A 15,777-nucleotide genomic window follows, 5' to 3' on the forward strand; every position below is an offset into this window, starting at 1 on the left:
TTAATTCCAGAACCTCCTGCTGATTTAGACAGAATCAGTGTAAGTTCTTGTCTCAGTTACTTTTCTCTCATTGCTGGGACAAAATACCTGGCGCCCAAAATGAAGGAAGGAAAGGTTTATTTCTCTTACAGTTTCTGGAGGTTTCAGTCCATACTTGGCAGATCACAAGGCAGACTCGCACATGGCAGAGGGCTACAGCTCCTGGTGCAGAACACAGCAAAGCAACAACCACACACCAGGGCAGAATGTGGGAAGAATGGCCTCAAGCACTCTCTTCCTCTCCCTTCCATATGCAAAGTATTCACCCCTGGGCGGGTGCAGCTCTCACACCCTTAATCAAACTCTAAAAGCCTGACCCATGGCCGCATGAGGCTTTGGGGGGACACACAGACATAAACCATAACAGTTCCCCACCTGCTTTCTTAAATTTTCTCAGTTTGAGGAAAGAGTCATTTTGATGGTGGATTTGGTGATCTCCCACATGTCACTGGACGCCTGCACTCACTGACCAGACACGTGCTCAGGGCATTTAAGGTCTGGATGAATGGGATCTGTGTTCCTTTCCTTCCCCTTCACTCGCTCACTGTAGAATTCTAGGTGGGGAGAAGGTGATGTGTAACATTGACTTAGAGGAAGGCCTTGAGCAGAACCAGTGGCCTTTCCAGTTTGTTGATTCCTTGGTTAGGCCATTAGGGGGCGCTCTTGCCAGCTCCTGCACAATTTTCCTCTCATGCTTTGGTAAGGCACGCCGTTGCACAGGTGCTTTAGCCCTTTTCCATGTGTTTGGAACGTCTGCCTTAAGGAAATCCATGATTTATTCTTTGTGATAAAAATTAGTTCTGGTGTGTTTGCCCTTTATTTCTTATGGTACATTCTCTATTTTAATCCCTGCGTGTTACTATATAGACTTTACAGATATAGAGAAGCAGACACATGTGTTAATCTTGGTTCTACTGTGCACTAGGCTTGGGTCCATTTTGACATTTCACATCTTCCGGGCTGTTTTGAGGATTAAATTAAAACCACAATGAGCATGCTTGATGTGTATAATTACATGCTTAATAAAGAATTTTCCAATTCTTTATTGTTTATTACAATGGACTTGATATATGGTGAATTTTGCAGTTGTCTTGTTGATACACTGTTTATAATTTCCCTAATTTGGGATAATGTTACAGTTCTAAGCATTGCTAACCACTTTTAACTCTTCAATCTTTTATAGAAAGCTAGTTCTTACTCTAAGGTACTTTTTTATTATCTGCCAAAAATGAAAAGTAAATAATTCATGGTGGAGAAATTCACATACTAGAATAGTTTTGTGCTTGAATTTCACATTTGGATAATCTGGATAATCATTTTATCAACATGACATACCTTTATGAAGCATGTCAACTTTTCATTGCACATAAAAGTACTATTCTTCAGAAATGTTGGCCAAAATATTGTATTTAGAGCCCACACTATTGAGTAGAAATTTTCGTGCCATGTATTGGAGCAGTGACTTTTGAGTCATGTCTATAATTACAACAGTGGCTATAAATTGTCTGTTTTGTTGTTTTTGCTTTGTTGAAACATAAGACTACTTGAGTCCGATGAAGATAGTCTGATAGTTATTGCTCACAGGGAAATAAAAATCACATGCTCATCTTATGGTTTATTTTCATTCTCTGTTCTGGAAGCTGTATCCATAGCAATACTTCTCCTCTTAAAGATAGCCTACTTTTGAGAAGATGAGTATAATTGGAATTTCTAGAAAGCTCAGTGGTTGTGATTGACTGCTTTTAATTTTGATGAGATCCTCCTGGATAACTGAGTCCAAATTGAGAACTTTTGAAAACACATTAAAGTCTACATAAATCTGCCTTTGGCTGGCCATCTGCTTTAAGGATGTAGACTCTAGTCAATGTCAGGTTTGGAGTCTACAGAGAATTTAGCAATTGTAACTTAGTGACACCATGAGAACAAATGTGTCCAGTTCATATGTGATATCTCATGAGTTAACCGGAATCACTGTGTTCTTAGCTGTTTGGTTCTTAGTAACATCTTACTTTGTTTCAGAAAATAAACGTCTTCCATGGGAGACCCTGCGGTAGATGTTGGTGAGGAATGGGAACCAGTATTTATGCTCGTACAAGTGGTGAATAACTAAACCTGTTATCATCTAATTATAACCATACTGCTAAGGTCAAGAATAGGGTACAGGATTCATTAAAGGACTCCTGAATGGTGTTCCAATAGGAGATGTCAAAGACAAGTTAAAGTTGGTTTAGAAGAAATGAGGGAAAAACTTTTTAAAATGAGGGCATACCATCTCCCAAGTCTGGACAGCTTTTCCAAAAGACCTGGGAAAAATCAAATTCAACTGCAAAACAGAGAGCAAAGGGACATTTCAGAAGATATGAAGTTAAAATATGTTAGGTGGAACTGGGTCATGTAGGAACTTAGGGACCAGGTAAAGAAATATGAAAACTATTTAAGAAAAGGAGTCATACAACCTGACACAAACTTATAAATGTTACTCTGGTATCTGCAAGAAATAAGATTTTGCAGAAGGGAATGAAAGTAGGGGAATCTTTGACAAGTTCAGTGGATGTTGGTGTGTTTTGGAACTTCAGTGGTGGCAGGGGAGTGAAGTTAGAAGCGGGGAAAATTCTGATGTCATTGGTTCTTGTTTGTTCTGCGTTTCTACTGAATATTAAAATACCAAAATTTAGTTAAATAACATTTCAGTAAAATCAAGTCCTCACCCTTTGTTCTGCCCTCTGGTCCTTTTTGTCCTGGAGGTCTGTCATAACAAAGAGAGTAGGTCTTTGCCTGTGTCATGCCGAGGAAGCCACTTTTTGTCTTAGAGGAGGCTCTGACCTACTTGGAGATACAGGACTCATAAATTTAGGGCCAGAAAGGATAGAAATCAACCCTTCCTTTTCTCTGAAGTCTCTCTCAGTTCCTAGCATAGATATTTGCATGCTATGGGGATCAGCAAGTGTCTATTGATTAAATAACCAGGTATATTGTACAGGAGACAGTATAGTACTCAAATAATTATCACAGCAGTCTCAAGGTACCTTGGAGACTATGGGGACAGTTCCATGAAGAATATGTGTCTGACTTACATCCTTGACATTTGTACTTTTGGACAAGAGGGGCAGTTGGAAGGCCATTGAAGGAAAAGCTGGTCCCCGTGCAAAGTAAGAGACAGGCATGAGCCCTGAACCTCTGTATAAGACAGGGTAGGGTGAGCTGCTGGGATTAGAGGTGGGGCAAAGACACACACTAAAGGTGGGTGAATAGGGAGTAAACTAGAATAGATGGAGTGGGATAAATCAAGAGAGCATTTCCAGAAACATCAATTAAAATTTGTTTCAATATTCAAGTGAGGTTTATCAAAAAATGAGGCATGCACAGTGAGTAGTTAGAAAGAGTAGAAATTTAGCTTGAAGTGGCTATGTTCCCTTCTTCCTCCTCAGCCTTTCTGAGCTATAATCCTTCACACATAGCTTCAGGAATTGTAATCTTGCAGAAATCCTCTCTTCTAACCCTTGCCCTTCTTTTCTACTAGTTTTGAGTGGCTCCTGGTTGCTGGGTGAATAAAATGAAGTCAAATGCGAAGTACTGGCCATGACCTTCAAGCCAATGTCTGCACCTGTTCACCTTTACCTTACATTTACTGCTTCCCACCATTAACCTGTTTGTGTACAGCTGCCTTTTGGTATCTGAGGGATGTCGACTCTAGGACTCCCTCACCTTGCCCATACTAGCACCCCAGGATGTTCAAATTCCTTGGGTAAAACAGCATAAGATTTACATACAACCTATGTACCTTCTCTCATGTACTTTTACTCTAGATTACTTATAATGCCTAAAACAGTGTCAGTAGTATGTAAAGGGTTACATTATTGAAGAATTAGTGGTACCATGATAAGAAAAAAAATCTGTGTGCTCTCAATACAGAATCAACCATCATAAGCCTCACTAAATATTATATGATCCTACATTGGTGGATTCCACAGATACAGGGACCCAAATGTATGTGTGGATATAAATCAATATCTTCTTAGTAAATTCATGACTATAATCTGTTTCAATCTTTTCAAGAATGACCTATTCTTTTCTGGTCAGCAAAGGCTGTCTTTGCTTAAGATTCGTTTGCAATATGAAGTCTTTTTCCAATCAAAGTGAATTTCTCTGGACTTTCCTTTCCTCATCTGCAAAATGGCACATACATTGAGGGGAAAGTTAGTAGGGAATCTAACTAAACAAGCATTGCTTTCTTGTAGGAAGGTTGTGGGGCAGCGGCATGACTCCCTCTGCTCCTGGGCTCATTAGGAAGAGCCCTGTCTTATTCTCCGTCTTCTCAGGAATTCTGAAAGTATGCACGTGCTGGTACTTGCTTTAGGACTCTTAAATGAAAATGCACTTGCTAAACATGAAACAGAAATCTACAGATGTGGGATAAAAGAAGTGTAGAATCATACACAATTGGAGACCAGGCAAGGGAGCATCTCACTCTGCTGTGGGGTGAGGGTGAAGTTTTCATTGACAAGGTGACATTTGCAGAATAGCAGAGACGATGAGGAAAGTTCCTGCAGGTATGGCTTGGTGTCTTTGGGTATCAGAGCCCACTTGAGTGCTAAGTAGAGATGAGTGCTCAATGAATGGTTTTCAGATGAATCCTATGAACCCCTAAAATACATTTACTACTTGTTACTCAATTTCTGTAAGTGTTATAAAGGGAAAACTATCTAAATAAAAAGGCCCCTACTTCCTTTTCCAGGATATGAATGAATTTTAAACTGGTGTTGAAAAATAGCCAAGCTACTGAGTGCAAAGCATTAAAACTTCAATTTGAGACTCAGTCACCAGAGGCATTAATTATGTCAAGGTAACATGTTATTGGACAGAGGGGACGTCATCTAGAAGTCCTCCTGTGGACTAGGTGAAGCAGAGAGAAGTGTGTATCCAAAATTTGGGGTCTCTGTCTGCCTGGTGGATACTAGTGGGGAACACTTGTATATCCCATTTATTATAGGAGATCATTGTTGTCCCAAATAAAAACATTCATCATTTTAAATCTCAGACTCCTCACATCTCTGGAACCTTTTAAGAGAAACAAACCGACCCATACAGAACACATACATTCATCTATAAATGTTACGAATCTTTGTTTCTTCTTGATTTGCTCTGCCTGTTTACACCGTAGTATTAATAAATGCAGCATTTTAATGAGCTTTGACTGACTTATCTTCGGAGAGCTGGTGCAGGGTGTTCCTCAGAGATGCATAACTGAAGTTCTGTTTCTGGAGGGGAGTCTCTTCCTCATTAGCTGGGACAGCTCAGAGCATGAGGACTCAGGAGGCTGGGAGCCACAGCATGAGGCCACCTGTGCTTCTGCAGGAGCAGGGCCCATCTCCGCCCTGCTTTGGAATAAACCCAGGGCTTTCATTAAAAATGTCAGACGTGCTCCCCAGAGCAAGTGCTGATGGCATGTCATGTTGGTGCCTCCAGAGGAGCAGCGCTGACACCTACTAATAGTCTGACAAATGGTTAAGTAGCTGTTTGTGCTTGGGTTGAGGAATCAAGGATGCCATACCTAAGCACTGAGCCTAGTGCATATGTTCTCCTCCACATGCACAGTTGGCAAAGAGGATATATGTTCTATGTGGGCACCCTCCTGCTCATTTAACCCCAACCCCATTCTCTGCAGAATACATTGCCAGAGTAACCTGCTTTGAACTAAGCAAGACTCTGTGGATGAGGGTGGACTTTGATATGACTTTAATTTTGACTGCCTGGCATCTAAAACCCACTGTGTCTTTCGGATGCTTCCCACTGTATGTTTTAGAGAAGAGGTCAGAGACCAGTTTCATTCATAGAAGGTGAAAAGCCAGTCTTCCCTTCCTGAGCCCTGCCAAGTAGGCTATGGGCACTTGACCAGGCAAGAGAGTCTTAGGAGGCCTTTAATCTGCATCAAGTGAGGAAAAGAAGCAGGAGAAGAGAATTCATAGGTGGAGCAGCCACAGTCAAGGAGCAGGAACAGGCATGCTCCTGGGGGCCAGGATTCTGGAGAAGCAAAGGCCACATCAGATTTTTTCCGGGATGGAATAGTGGCTGGGCTTCTCGTGTATCAGCACTCTGTCTGGAAGTGGTTTTGCAAGCCAGCTTTTGTGGGGATTTTGAGACCTATTTGATGTTATTTTACTATTTTGATATCATTTAAGTATGAGTAAATTATTTTAATGATCCCTTCCTTCAGGAAAATACTAGAGGTGAGCTGCATAAGAAAAAGATCTTTTCCACTGTTTGCAGTTGAGAATCCTAACTTGTCCATTTGTGTCCATGGCTTGATCATTATCTAGTGGTCACTGCGGTAATGGCCTCGACTTAAAAGCTTTGGCCAGGCATCTACGTGTCAGGACCATGAGTCAGTGGAATGCAATCTCCTGTTTAACACTGACCCTCACCCATGTGTCTGTTCTTTGTCTCCTCCTTTACTTTTTTTTTCTTTTAATGTCATCCTCATGCAGACTCCTGCATATGTTGGCTTCTCTATTGATGTGTGGTACCTCATCGCTCCTACTTATTATGTGAATTAGATGTAGGTTCAGTGACCTGACTGGTAGGCCAGTGGGTCAAGAGGCAGGAGCACTCTCTGCATTAGGCCCTGGCCCGGGACTCCTTGGCCATTTGTTGAAGAGGCGCCTGTCCTTATGCCCCCAATTAATTTAGCACACACTGCTTTGTAAAGCGCCAGTGCACAGCAGAAGCAGGCAATGTGTTAATGTCCCATGGACATTATGGAGCCATTCATTCTTGCCCTGACAGTTCCAATTCAGGATCCCTCTGCCAAATCCAACAAAAGGGAACTTTTACTCACTGACTCTGAATTTAACTTTGGATATGGAATTTTTATTTTGTGTGTGTATTTTGGAGAAAGTAGGAGATAGGGTGGAAAAAGAAGACTCGGGATAGGAACAGTAAGGAATGTACTTAAGTTTTTAGTTGAAAATATGACCTCTGATATTATTATTTTATTGTGTTAAACTCTTGAAGGTTTCTTAGCAACAAAACTATACTCTGTGTAGTCTCAGTACATGGTGAGCACACAGGATCACGTGTGCTGATGGGTGCTCACTCAAAACAGACTTTGAATCCCTGAAGCCCATTTTTGTACTTCTCTGCACATCTCCTTACAGCTATATAGAAGCCTGTAGATTTCCATAGGCCTCCAATTATTGAAGAATAACTGTTCTTATTGACAAGTCAGAAAATGTAAGAAGGAACCGGAGATGAGCTGCAACATTTTGATTTTTGTTTTAATACACAAAGAATGATAATGCCATAATATACTGTGATATTTTGATACATATATATGTAATATAATAATTAAGTCATAGTATTTAGCATATTTATAACCTCACATTTATCAGTTCTTCATTTTTTTACAGAGAAGATTCACAATCCTTTCTTCTTGGCATTTTCAAATATTGAATGCACTATAGTTAACCATTGTCAACCTGCTGTGAATAGAAAACCAAAATGTATTCCTCTGACTGTAACTTTGTATAGTCTCTCACTTCCTTGTCTCCCCTATCCCCTCCCTGGCTGCTCTTAGTTGCAATTCTACCCTCTGCTTCTGTGTGAACTGTTTCTTTAGATTCCACTTATGAGCAGGATAGTGAAGTATTTAGCTTTCTGGGCATGACTTCTTTTACTTCATGTCCCCCAGGTTCATCCATGTTGCTGCAAATGATAAGATCTCACCTTTATTTGCAGTGGAATATAGAAAATGTATATATACCATTTCCTTTATCCACTCATCCATTCCTGGATGTTCAGTTCATTCCTTATCTTGACTATTGTTAACACTGCTGAAATAACATGGGAGGGCAGATATTTCCTCAACACACAGATTTCATTCCCACTTTGGATGTTCAGGTGATAGTGGGATTGCTGAGTCATATGGGAGATTTACCTTTTAATGACTCAAGGAAAATCAACCTTATATTTCATAATGATTGTACAGCACTAATTTACACTCACATCAGCACTGAGTAAGAGTTCCCTTTTCTCAACATCCAAATGTCATTAATTTTCTCTTGACTTCAGGACAGCAACCATCCTAACAGGGGTGAGATGACAGCTCATACTGACTTTTGTTTGCATTTCCTTGATGAGTAATATTGAATATTTTTTCCCTCATATACTCATTGACTATTTACCTATATCTTCTTTTGAAAAATGTCTTTTCAGGTCTTCTGTTCATTTAACAAATTAAATGATGATGATGATGATAACTATTATGAAATGAACACTCTCACAGGCCAAACTAGTAGACCCCCCTGTGAGGCCTGTGTGATTATTCATTTTCAAAGTGATATGTGGTTGGGGATAAGAATTGCATACCAGCCCCAGTCCATTAAGATACTAAAGGTCAAACGTGTACACCCCACCAACCTCCTCAATTCCCATATAGAATCTCCACAGCCTTGCTGGAAAAGGAGTTTCAACTTCATCTTTCAGCAAACGCAAGTTTATTGGTGTAAAAGTGCATGGCTTTTGTTCACTTTTCTTTTTACCCTTTTGAGAGTCATTTGTCTTTAAGCAATGTCTGTGTTCTCTTTTCAGGGAAGAGCGATCCTTTTTGCTTGTTGGAGTTAGGCAATGATCGACTTCAGACACATACCATTTACAAAAACCTCAACCCCGAATGGAACAAAGTTTTTACATTGTAAGTGCTTTAGCCTCTGGAATATAGAGGAGCAGCTTTAACTTACAGAGCAATTATCTCTGATATGTTTGGGGCAGGCTGGGTCTCTTGAGTGGAACTTTCTGTCCATTTTTATGTGCAAAGAGTGAATTTTATTGTTTTTTTCCCTTCTGAAAACCTTTTATCCTTTCATTTTATGGAGTGTGATGTTAATAATAGAAGAGATCTTTTGCAACTGCAAGGAAATGTTATAGGAGACACTGGTAAAGTAGTCTTTTAGTGACTAAATTAATCTGTGGGTAGATGGAAACATCTGTGGATCTAGAATAATTCATTCCTGGCTTAGGGAAAAATACAAATGGAGCCCTGCCTTAAAATCAAGGAGCTATGTATTAGAACATTATTCTCACGCCTGAAGGCTGTATTCTACCAGAGTCTTTTGGGAAAAACAGATTATTTGTGAGTCCTTGAAGATTTGCAAAGGCTCCCTGTACTCCTATTGATCTGAGTGGTCCACTCCATATCTAAGTGCCAAACTTGGGCATTTGGGGGCGAGATGTTCCCTGGTTAGCTTTATACTTTAAGGCACCTGAAAATCAAGAGGAGGCCCTTCTTGTATTTGAATGACATGATAGTGTTTAACCCTGCGAAGCTGAATAAATGCTCAGTTTGTACTTAAAAGTGAAAAAGCCAAGAATGTTTGTAGCGGAATGCCTGGCAGTAATAGGAAGTTCGCAAGGAACTGTGAGAAATAGATCAACTCTGCTAGACAGGTCTGCCAGTTTCTCAGTGTAAAAGTCTTTTTGTTTCCAAACAATGTACTGATGGTTATGTCTTTATTTGTCATTATCGGTGGTATGTGGCTTCCGGTCAATATTGAAAAATTTTCTAAATATGCCTGGTATTTATTGCCATAGTAGGAGGCTTTCTATGTATCTCAGCAAATATTAATTTTTCCACCTTTTTTCAAAAGATAATTCTTCATTAATATAAAGAAAAAGTTATTTTTACTTCTATAACTTGGTATCTACTTTGAAATCACTTTTCTTTAACCCTCCTCATTCTTTCCCTGCTTTTCTTCTGTTATCTTGTTTCTTTAATCACCCCACCCTTGAGTACCTGTATATATGGGAATGTCAGAGTGAGAAAGTTGGCTTGGTTTTTTCATGTGGATGTCTGACTCTGCTATGATGGAAGGTTTGGGAATAGAGTCAGTTTGATTTAATTTTTGGAATTTAATTAAATGGTAGTTTTATACTCCAAGGACACACAGACTTAATTAGTGAAACAGTGTTTTCAGATCTTCATGGAACAGACTTTTCATGTGTTTTTTATATGTATAATACCTGATATTTCTTGTTTCAGTCCCATTAAAGATATCCATGACGTTTTGGAAGTGACAGTGTTTGATGAAGATGGAGATAAACCCCCCGACTTCCTTGGAAAAGTTGCCATTCCCTTGCTGTCTGTAAGTTTCCTTTGTTAGCTGACAATTTGTGAGTAATTTTATAGTTGATGACTTTTTATGGCCTATGGCTACTTTCTTTCAGTCTGGGCGAAAAAAAATTCCTAGCTGTAGCAGGAATCTGCTGTTTTACGCTTTATCCTTATATGTCAGATGTGAAGAAACACATAGTTTTATGTCAATCCAGAATTGCTTTAATTAACCAAAATGTTCTGACCAGTCTTTCAATGTATGCTCGGTCTTTCCCTTATAGTTTCATTTGGGGCCTTCAATTTGATTTGAAGGAGTATAGACTTATAACTTATTTTTGCTTTTATTGATGAAAAATACACACATATTTACTTTTGTCCTCTTTTTGCATATTTCTTCAAAGTTTAATTGTTGGTAATTGCACATTACTCTCGGTGCTACTCTAGACTATGTTCCCCCAAAGTTCCATGTGTCATTTTAATAGTAATGTTTGTTTTCAGTCTTATAAAGCAAATGGAAGAAAACAAGAGGCCTGTCTTGGAGAAGGAAATGTATTTTGATGGTCCAATTAAAAGATAATGCAGGGTCAGCTTAGAGAACTAGCAGAATGAAGAAAACTACTTCTAGAGTGCAGAAGAAAGAACATCAAAGCATGCAAATAAGAGCATAGGGTGAAAGCTGGGGCGTGATTCCCTTCTTAATGTGCTAGAAGAAAGAATTTGTTTTTCATCCAACCATAAATATAATTTGTCCTAGAGTCATTATGATTTCATCAGCTACTGAGACTTTATTTCTTCCCAAAGACTTATTTTTCCAAAGCTCTTTGTACATTTTTTTCAGCTGAGCACTCTGCAGTTTCGCCCTGCGACGAGTCTAACTCACACTGTTTACAGAACGGGGAATGCTGTACCTCTTAATATCTCTTCATCTGTTTCTGATCGCTTGGTTAATTTCTCCCCAAGTTCTCATATCCCTGATGTTACTCCAAGTGCCTGCGTGGAGCATCTGCTCCCTGATACAGCCGGCTCCTGCCAAATGCTCTGAGCCATCGGAGGCAGGCTGCGGGGCCGCAGAGAGGAGACAGTAATTTGGGATTTCCCCTCTTTTTTATTGAAGCTTTGTCAGTTATTCCTGGAAGAATATGTGTAACAGGAATATGAGGCACACTTTCAAGATGTCTAAAGGGACCATCCCCAAATCTCTCCTTTACAATTCAATTCAGTTCCCCTCCCTCCCTCTGCCCTCTCCCTGTCTCTGTCTGTCTCTCTCCATGTGTCTCTCTCCTCTTGTATATATAGGTAAATCTTAGTAACTTATTTTGTTTCTTGCTAGAACCTCCTTGGGATTGTTTGAAAACCTTCCTCTGTTCTGTTTGTTAAAGTTTTGCATGTTTGTGTTTCTATAGTAGCACCAGTTGACTTAGGTAGAGTTCTTGCCTTCTTCTCTCCTGTCTCCTGCCTCCCTGCTTGGCAGAGCTAAGAAATTGCCCCCAGCTAAATCAGGCCATCTCATCTTTGGCACTATTAACATTTGGAGCCAGGACATTGTTGTTATATGGTGCTTTCCTGCACATTTCAGAACGTCCAGAAGCCCCCTGGTCTTCTCTGCACTAGAAGACAGCAGCACCTGCCGCCACCACTATTGTGACAACCTAAGATGTCCACAGACACTGCCAAACCTGAGTGAAGGGTAAATCACTCCTACTGGAGAACCACTGACCCAAATTAATGCAGTTTTCAAAGCATTCTTTCAAAACACAAGGTGGAATGTTTTGGGAAAGACCTAATTTCAACATAAGCAGCCTCCCCTCTGGTTGGTTTTCAAGTTGATGGTAAAGCTGCCCCAGGGTCTCATAATCATTCATTTATTTATCAAATATTGATCAGGGGTCACTGTGTGCCAGGCACTGGTTTGGGTGGCAATATTCTAACCACAGGGATACTCCCTCCTCCTCAGAATTTATATTGCAGTTTCAAGATGCATAAAGCAAAGCAAAAACAGCATACAGTGTGCAAGATGGTGACAATATAGGCTGGGGAGGGACATAGTTTTCCACGTCTGACCAGTGAGGGCCTCACAGAAAGGGGACAGGTGAGTTCGATTTAAAGAGGTGAAGCAGTCAGCTATGTGGCTATCTGGGGAAAGGTCCATGGAGGAAAGTTTCAAGTTCAGATGCTCTCAGACTATCCAAAAATTCCTAAAAGGGCTGGGCAGTCAGTGTAGGTGGAATGGAGTAACCAGGTGGAGCAGAGCAGACATGGAACAGGAATGGGGCAGGCAGGAGAGACTCCTGAAAGCTTTGGAAAGATGAAAAGTTTGAAGAGCTTTAGCTTTTTCTTAGTATAGAAGCACTGGATGTTGAAAATCAGAGAGTGTTTGATTCATTTTACATCATTCTTTTCATCACCAAAATGAGCTATGGGACATCAAGAAATATATCCCATTGTGAAATACCTCTGCCTTAAAAGATGCATGGCCCATGTTCTTGAGGACTTCTGGTTCCCTGTAAAACTGGCCTGAATAGGATGCTTCAGTGGCCGCTATCCAGTGTGGTGGATTCTGTTCCGATTCACGTTGGATTCCTTGACTGATAATGTGGGAAAGTAATTGAACCTCATATTGGATTGGCACACATTCTACTCGGCATTTGGAGGTCCCCCTGCCACGAGCCTCTCCAGCCTAAAAGACCAGTATGTCACACAGAGATACAAATATGATTTTATTGTTTTACATTTGCATGAGTACATATTTGCAGTACATAATGATTATAGTCATCATGGGGAGTTGTACACGTAGGTAACACATCTTAATTATTTTTACTAACCCTCCCCTCCCCTCTATTCTGGTTCTCTCCATCTCTTGGAATAAATATGATTTTAAAACTCTTATAACCTTCATTATAATTGATAATCTGCATGCTCATTGATTATTTCATTAATTTTTCTATTTTCACATACTTCTAAATTGTGCTTTACAGTACATGTTTTAAAATCTACCTATTTAAATTTAGGTTTTTATGTTAATATCTATTGAGTGCCACTTCATGCACAAGCTCGGTGCTGTGTGCATAACATGTGAAATCATCAGTTTTTTTATAACCTAATGAGGCACAGTTTATTATGCTGACAAGTTAGTTAGGCTTCCACAGTAAGTACTGTTAAGTGAATATTCCACTGGAAGCAAGGATAAGATTTGGTTGTGGGCTGCTGCTGTGGTGCCCATAGCAGGCACATTGTCTTGGTTACTTTTCTCTCGTTGCTGAGACAAAATACCTGACACCAAATTTAAGGAAGGAAAGGTTTATTTAGCTTACAGTTCATGGAGGTTCCAGTCTGAACTTGGCTGGCTTCAAGGCAGAGTGGCACACGGCACAGAGCAACAGTTCATGGTGGTGGAAAGCAGCAAAGGCAATAAGAGCAAAAGGGAGGAGTGGCAGAGAGCAAGGCTCTTTCTTTCCCTTATACTGTATGCAGACTACTTACCCCAGGGACAGGTGTAGCACTCACACCCATAATCCCAGCACTGGACTATGGGTCAATCAAAAATCTGGAAGCCTGCCCCATGACTGCATGAGGATTTGGGGGAACATGCAACACAAACCATAACATACATAAGCTGGGGAGTTGTACACTTTAGTAGGGGACACACAGGTAATGGTCACCGAAGTTCTAAAATAGCAAATGCCATACACAGGAGACAACCAGTGTGATGAGAAAGAGGGTTGGATTTAAGAAGATTTTAAGAAGCAGGGAGCTTGAACTGGCTCAAGAAGGAGGAGGGTGTTTGTTGCGCCCGTGAGTGAGTTGAAGAATGAATGTCCTTGCAAGCAGAGAGCAAAGTGTGAGCAGCGAAGCAGGGGTGTAGGGGGAAGACCATGTTCTGAAACAAGGAGGATCTTGGTGCCTGGATCTTGGTCTTAGTTCCTGGATCTTGGTCTTGGTGCCTGGATCTTGGTCTTGGTGCCTGGATCTTGGTGTTGGTGCCCAGATCTTGGTGTCTGGAGGAACTTGGAGCCTGATGCCCTGAACATGGAGGTGGAGAGTGGGATGGAAGGCAGCTGTGGGAGGGTTGAGGGAGGTTGGATTTATTGTATTAAAAGGAAGCCACTACAAGGTTTTTTTGACATGCAGATGGAGCTATCAGAGTACTTGCCCAGAAAGAAACTTTGAAATGTGAAGCAAATCCCACAGGAATTGTTCAAAATAGCCAGAATTAAGCATCAAAACCCCCCTTAGATTCACACTATGTGCTTCTTCTGGGGACTTATTTTCTCTGTCATTTTGTTTTTTAATATGACAAAGAATCATAAACATTGATTCATGACTTTTTCAGGGCACAGAACCATATACAACAATACATAATTTTATTTTAAAACAAAAAATATTTACAATTAATTTAACAATTGAGTAGAAATAGCTTTGTAAGAATATGTTTCCCTTATTTAAGTCATAGACTAAATTTGATTTACATTTTTGGAGACAATGCAAGTTATATTTTAAATGGTCCAAGAACAAGTATACAGTGTACTTTAACTTTTAATCTTACTCAAAATGTTAATGTGTTCAGTACATTTAAACCTGTTTAAGTAAAGAGGCTATTCTAAATTCACTATATCTTTTTAATCAGGGTTAAAGTGCTAGCTGAATATTGACTCATTTAAAATCACTAAAATAACTCTATTGATTAGTGCTGGTGGACTGTTCAAGAATATATGCATGTTTAAAATTATAGCAGAATTAAAGAATGCAAGCCAATGAGGTATACTTCTATAAATTCTCTCTTCAGTTTTGAAAATAGTTGTTTTTAATGATTCTATAGATATGCAAAAATCTTTAATCAAATACCCATGATTAGGAATTACAGAAAATTGAGATTGGTATATATTACAATCTGAAGGCTTCTAATATTTGCTCATTTTCATATTGTTCCTCTAATTTTTTAATCATTAGCATAGCAAATATACACTGAAAAGCAATAAGTACATTGCTCAGTTTTAAAACACTTTGGGCATAGACATTATCTCCTAGTAATTAGCTGATTCAATAGATATACTTAACATGTCTATCTTCAATTAAGTGATTGTAACTCTGAAAATTAGGCTGGATATTTTTCCTGAAGGTCAGTCTATTTTATTCAGTCATATAGTTGCTGTCAGAACTATCTAATGGGCCAATTTAAGAAGACTAAAAACTTGATTGAGTGATTCACTCTGTAAAATGGGAAATACATATATTTATCATTAGTTCCCAGTAGCTAAGGAAAAAGTCATTTGAGCTTGATGAGCACCTGTATTTTCAAATACACTTGAGTTCTTTGGGGAAAAGCAGCCCAGTGGTACAAGGACAAGTGAAGCTTTCATCAGCAATGTGGCCTTCACAATGCCCTTATAGATTCCCAGCATCCTCGGAGAGTTCACCTGCATAGGAAGGAAGTACACCAATACAACTTCACTTCAGTAACTGCTTCGCTAACTTTTATGTTCATTTTTAGCTAAATATTTATTGCAGAAGTACTTCCTGTGGTTGTTTTAGTTATTGTATTGGACTTATGCAATTAGTTTTTTCAAGTAATGCTGAAATTTTGGTCATTAAATGGAAAAATATTAATATTTAATGTTACATCAAGTAATATGAAC

General features: G+C 39.5%; 1 protein-coding gene across 1 annotated transcript in view; it reads left to right on the top strand.

The window, feature by feature from the left end:
* Mctp2 (multiple C2 domains, transmembrane 2) overlaps positions 1 to 15,777 on the top strand; it is a 233,957-nt gene that overhangs the window by 130,795 nt on the left and 87,385 nt on the right. The window contains exons 13-14 of the mRNA XM_005381603.2: positions 8,626 to 8,728; positions 10,073 to 10,175. Of these exons, the coding sequence (XP_005381660.1) occupies positions 8,626 to 8,728; positions 10,073 to 10,175 (206 nt within the window). The remainder of the gene's footprint in view (positions 1 to 8,625; positions 8,729 to 10,072; positions 10,176 to 15,777) is intronic.

The sequence above is a fragment of the Chinchilla lanigera genome, unplaced genomic scaffold (genome assembly GCF_000276665.1).
Source record: "Chinchilla lanigera isolate Chin_1 unplaced genomic scaffold, ChiLan1.0 scaffold00015, whole genome shotgun sequence".
Taxonomy (NCBI): domain Eukaryota; kingdom Metazoa; phylum Chordata; class Mammalia; order Rodentia; family Chinchillidae; genus Chinchilla; species Chinchilla lanigera.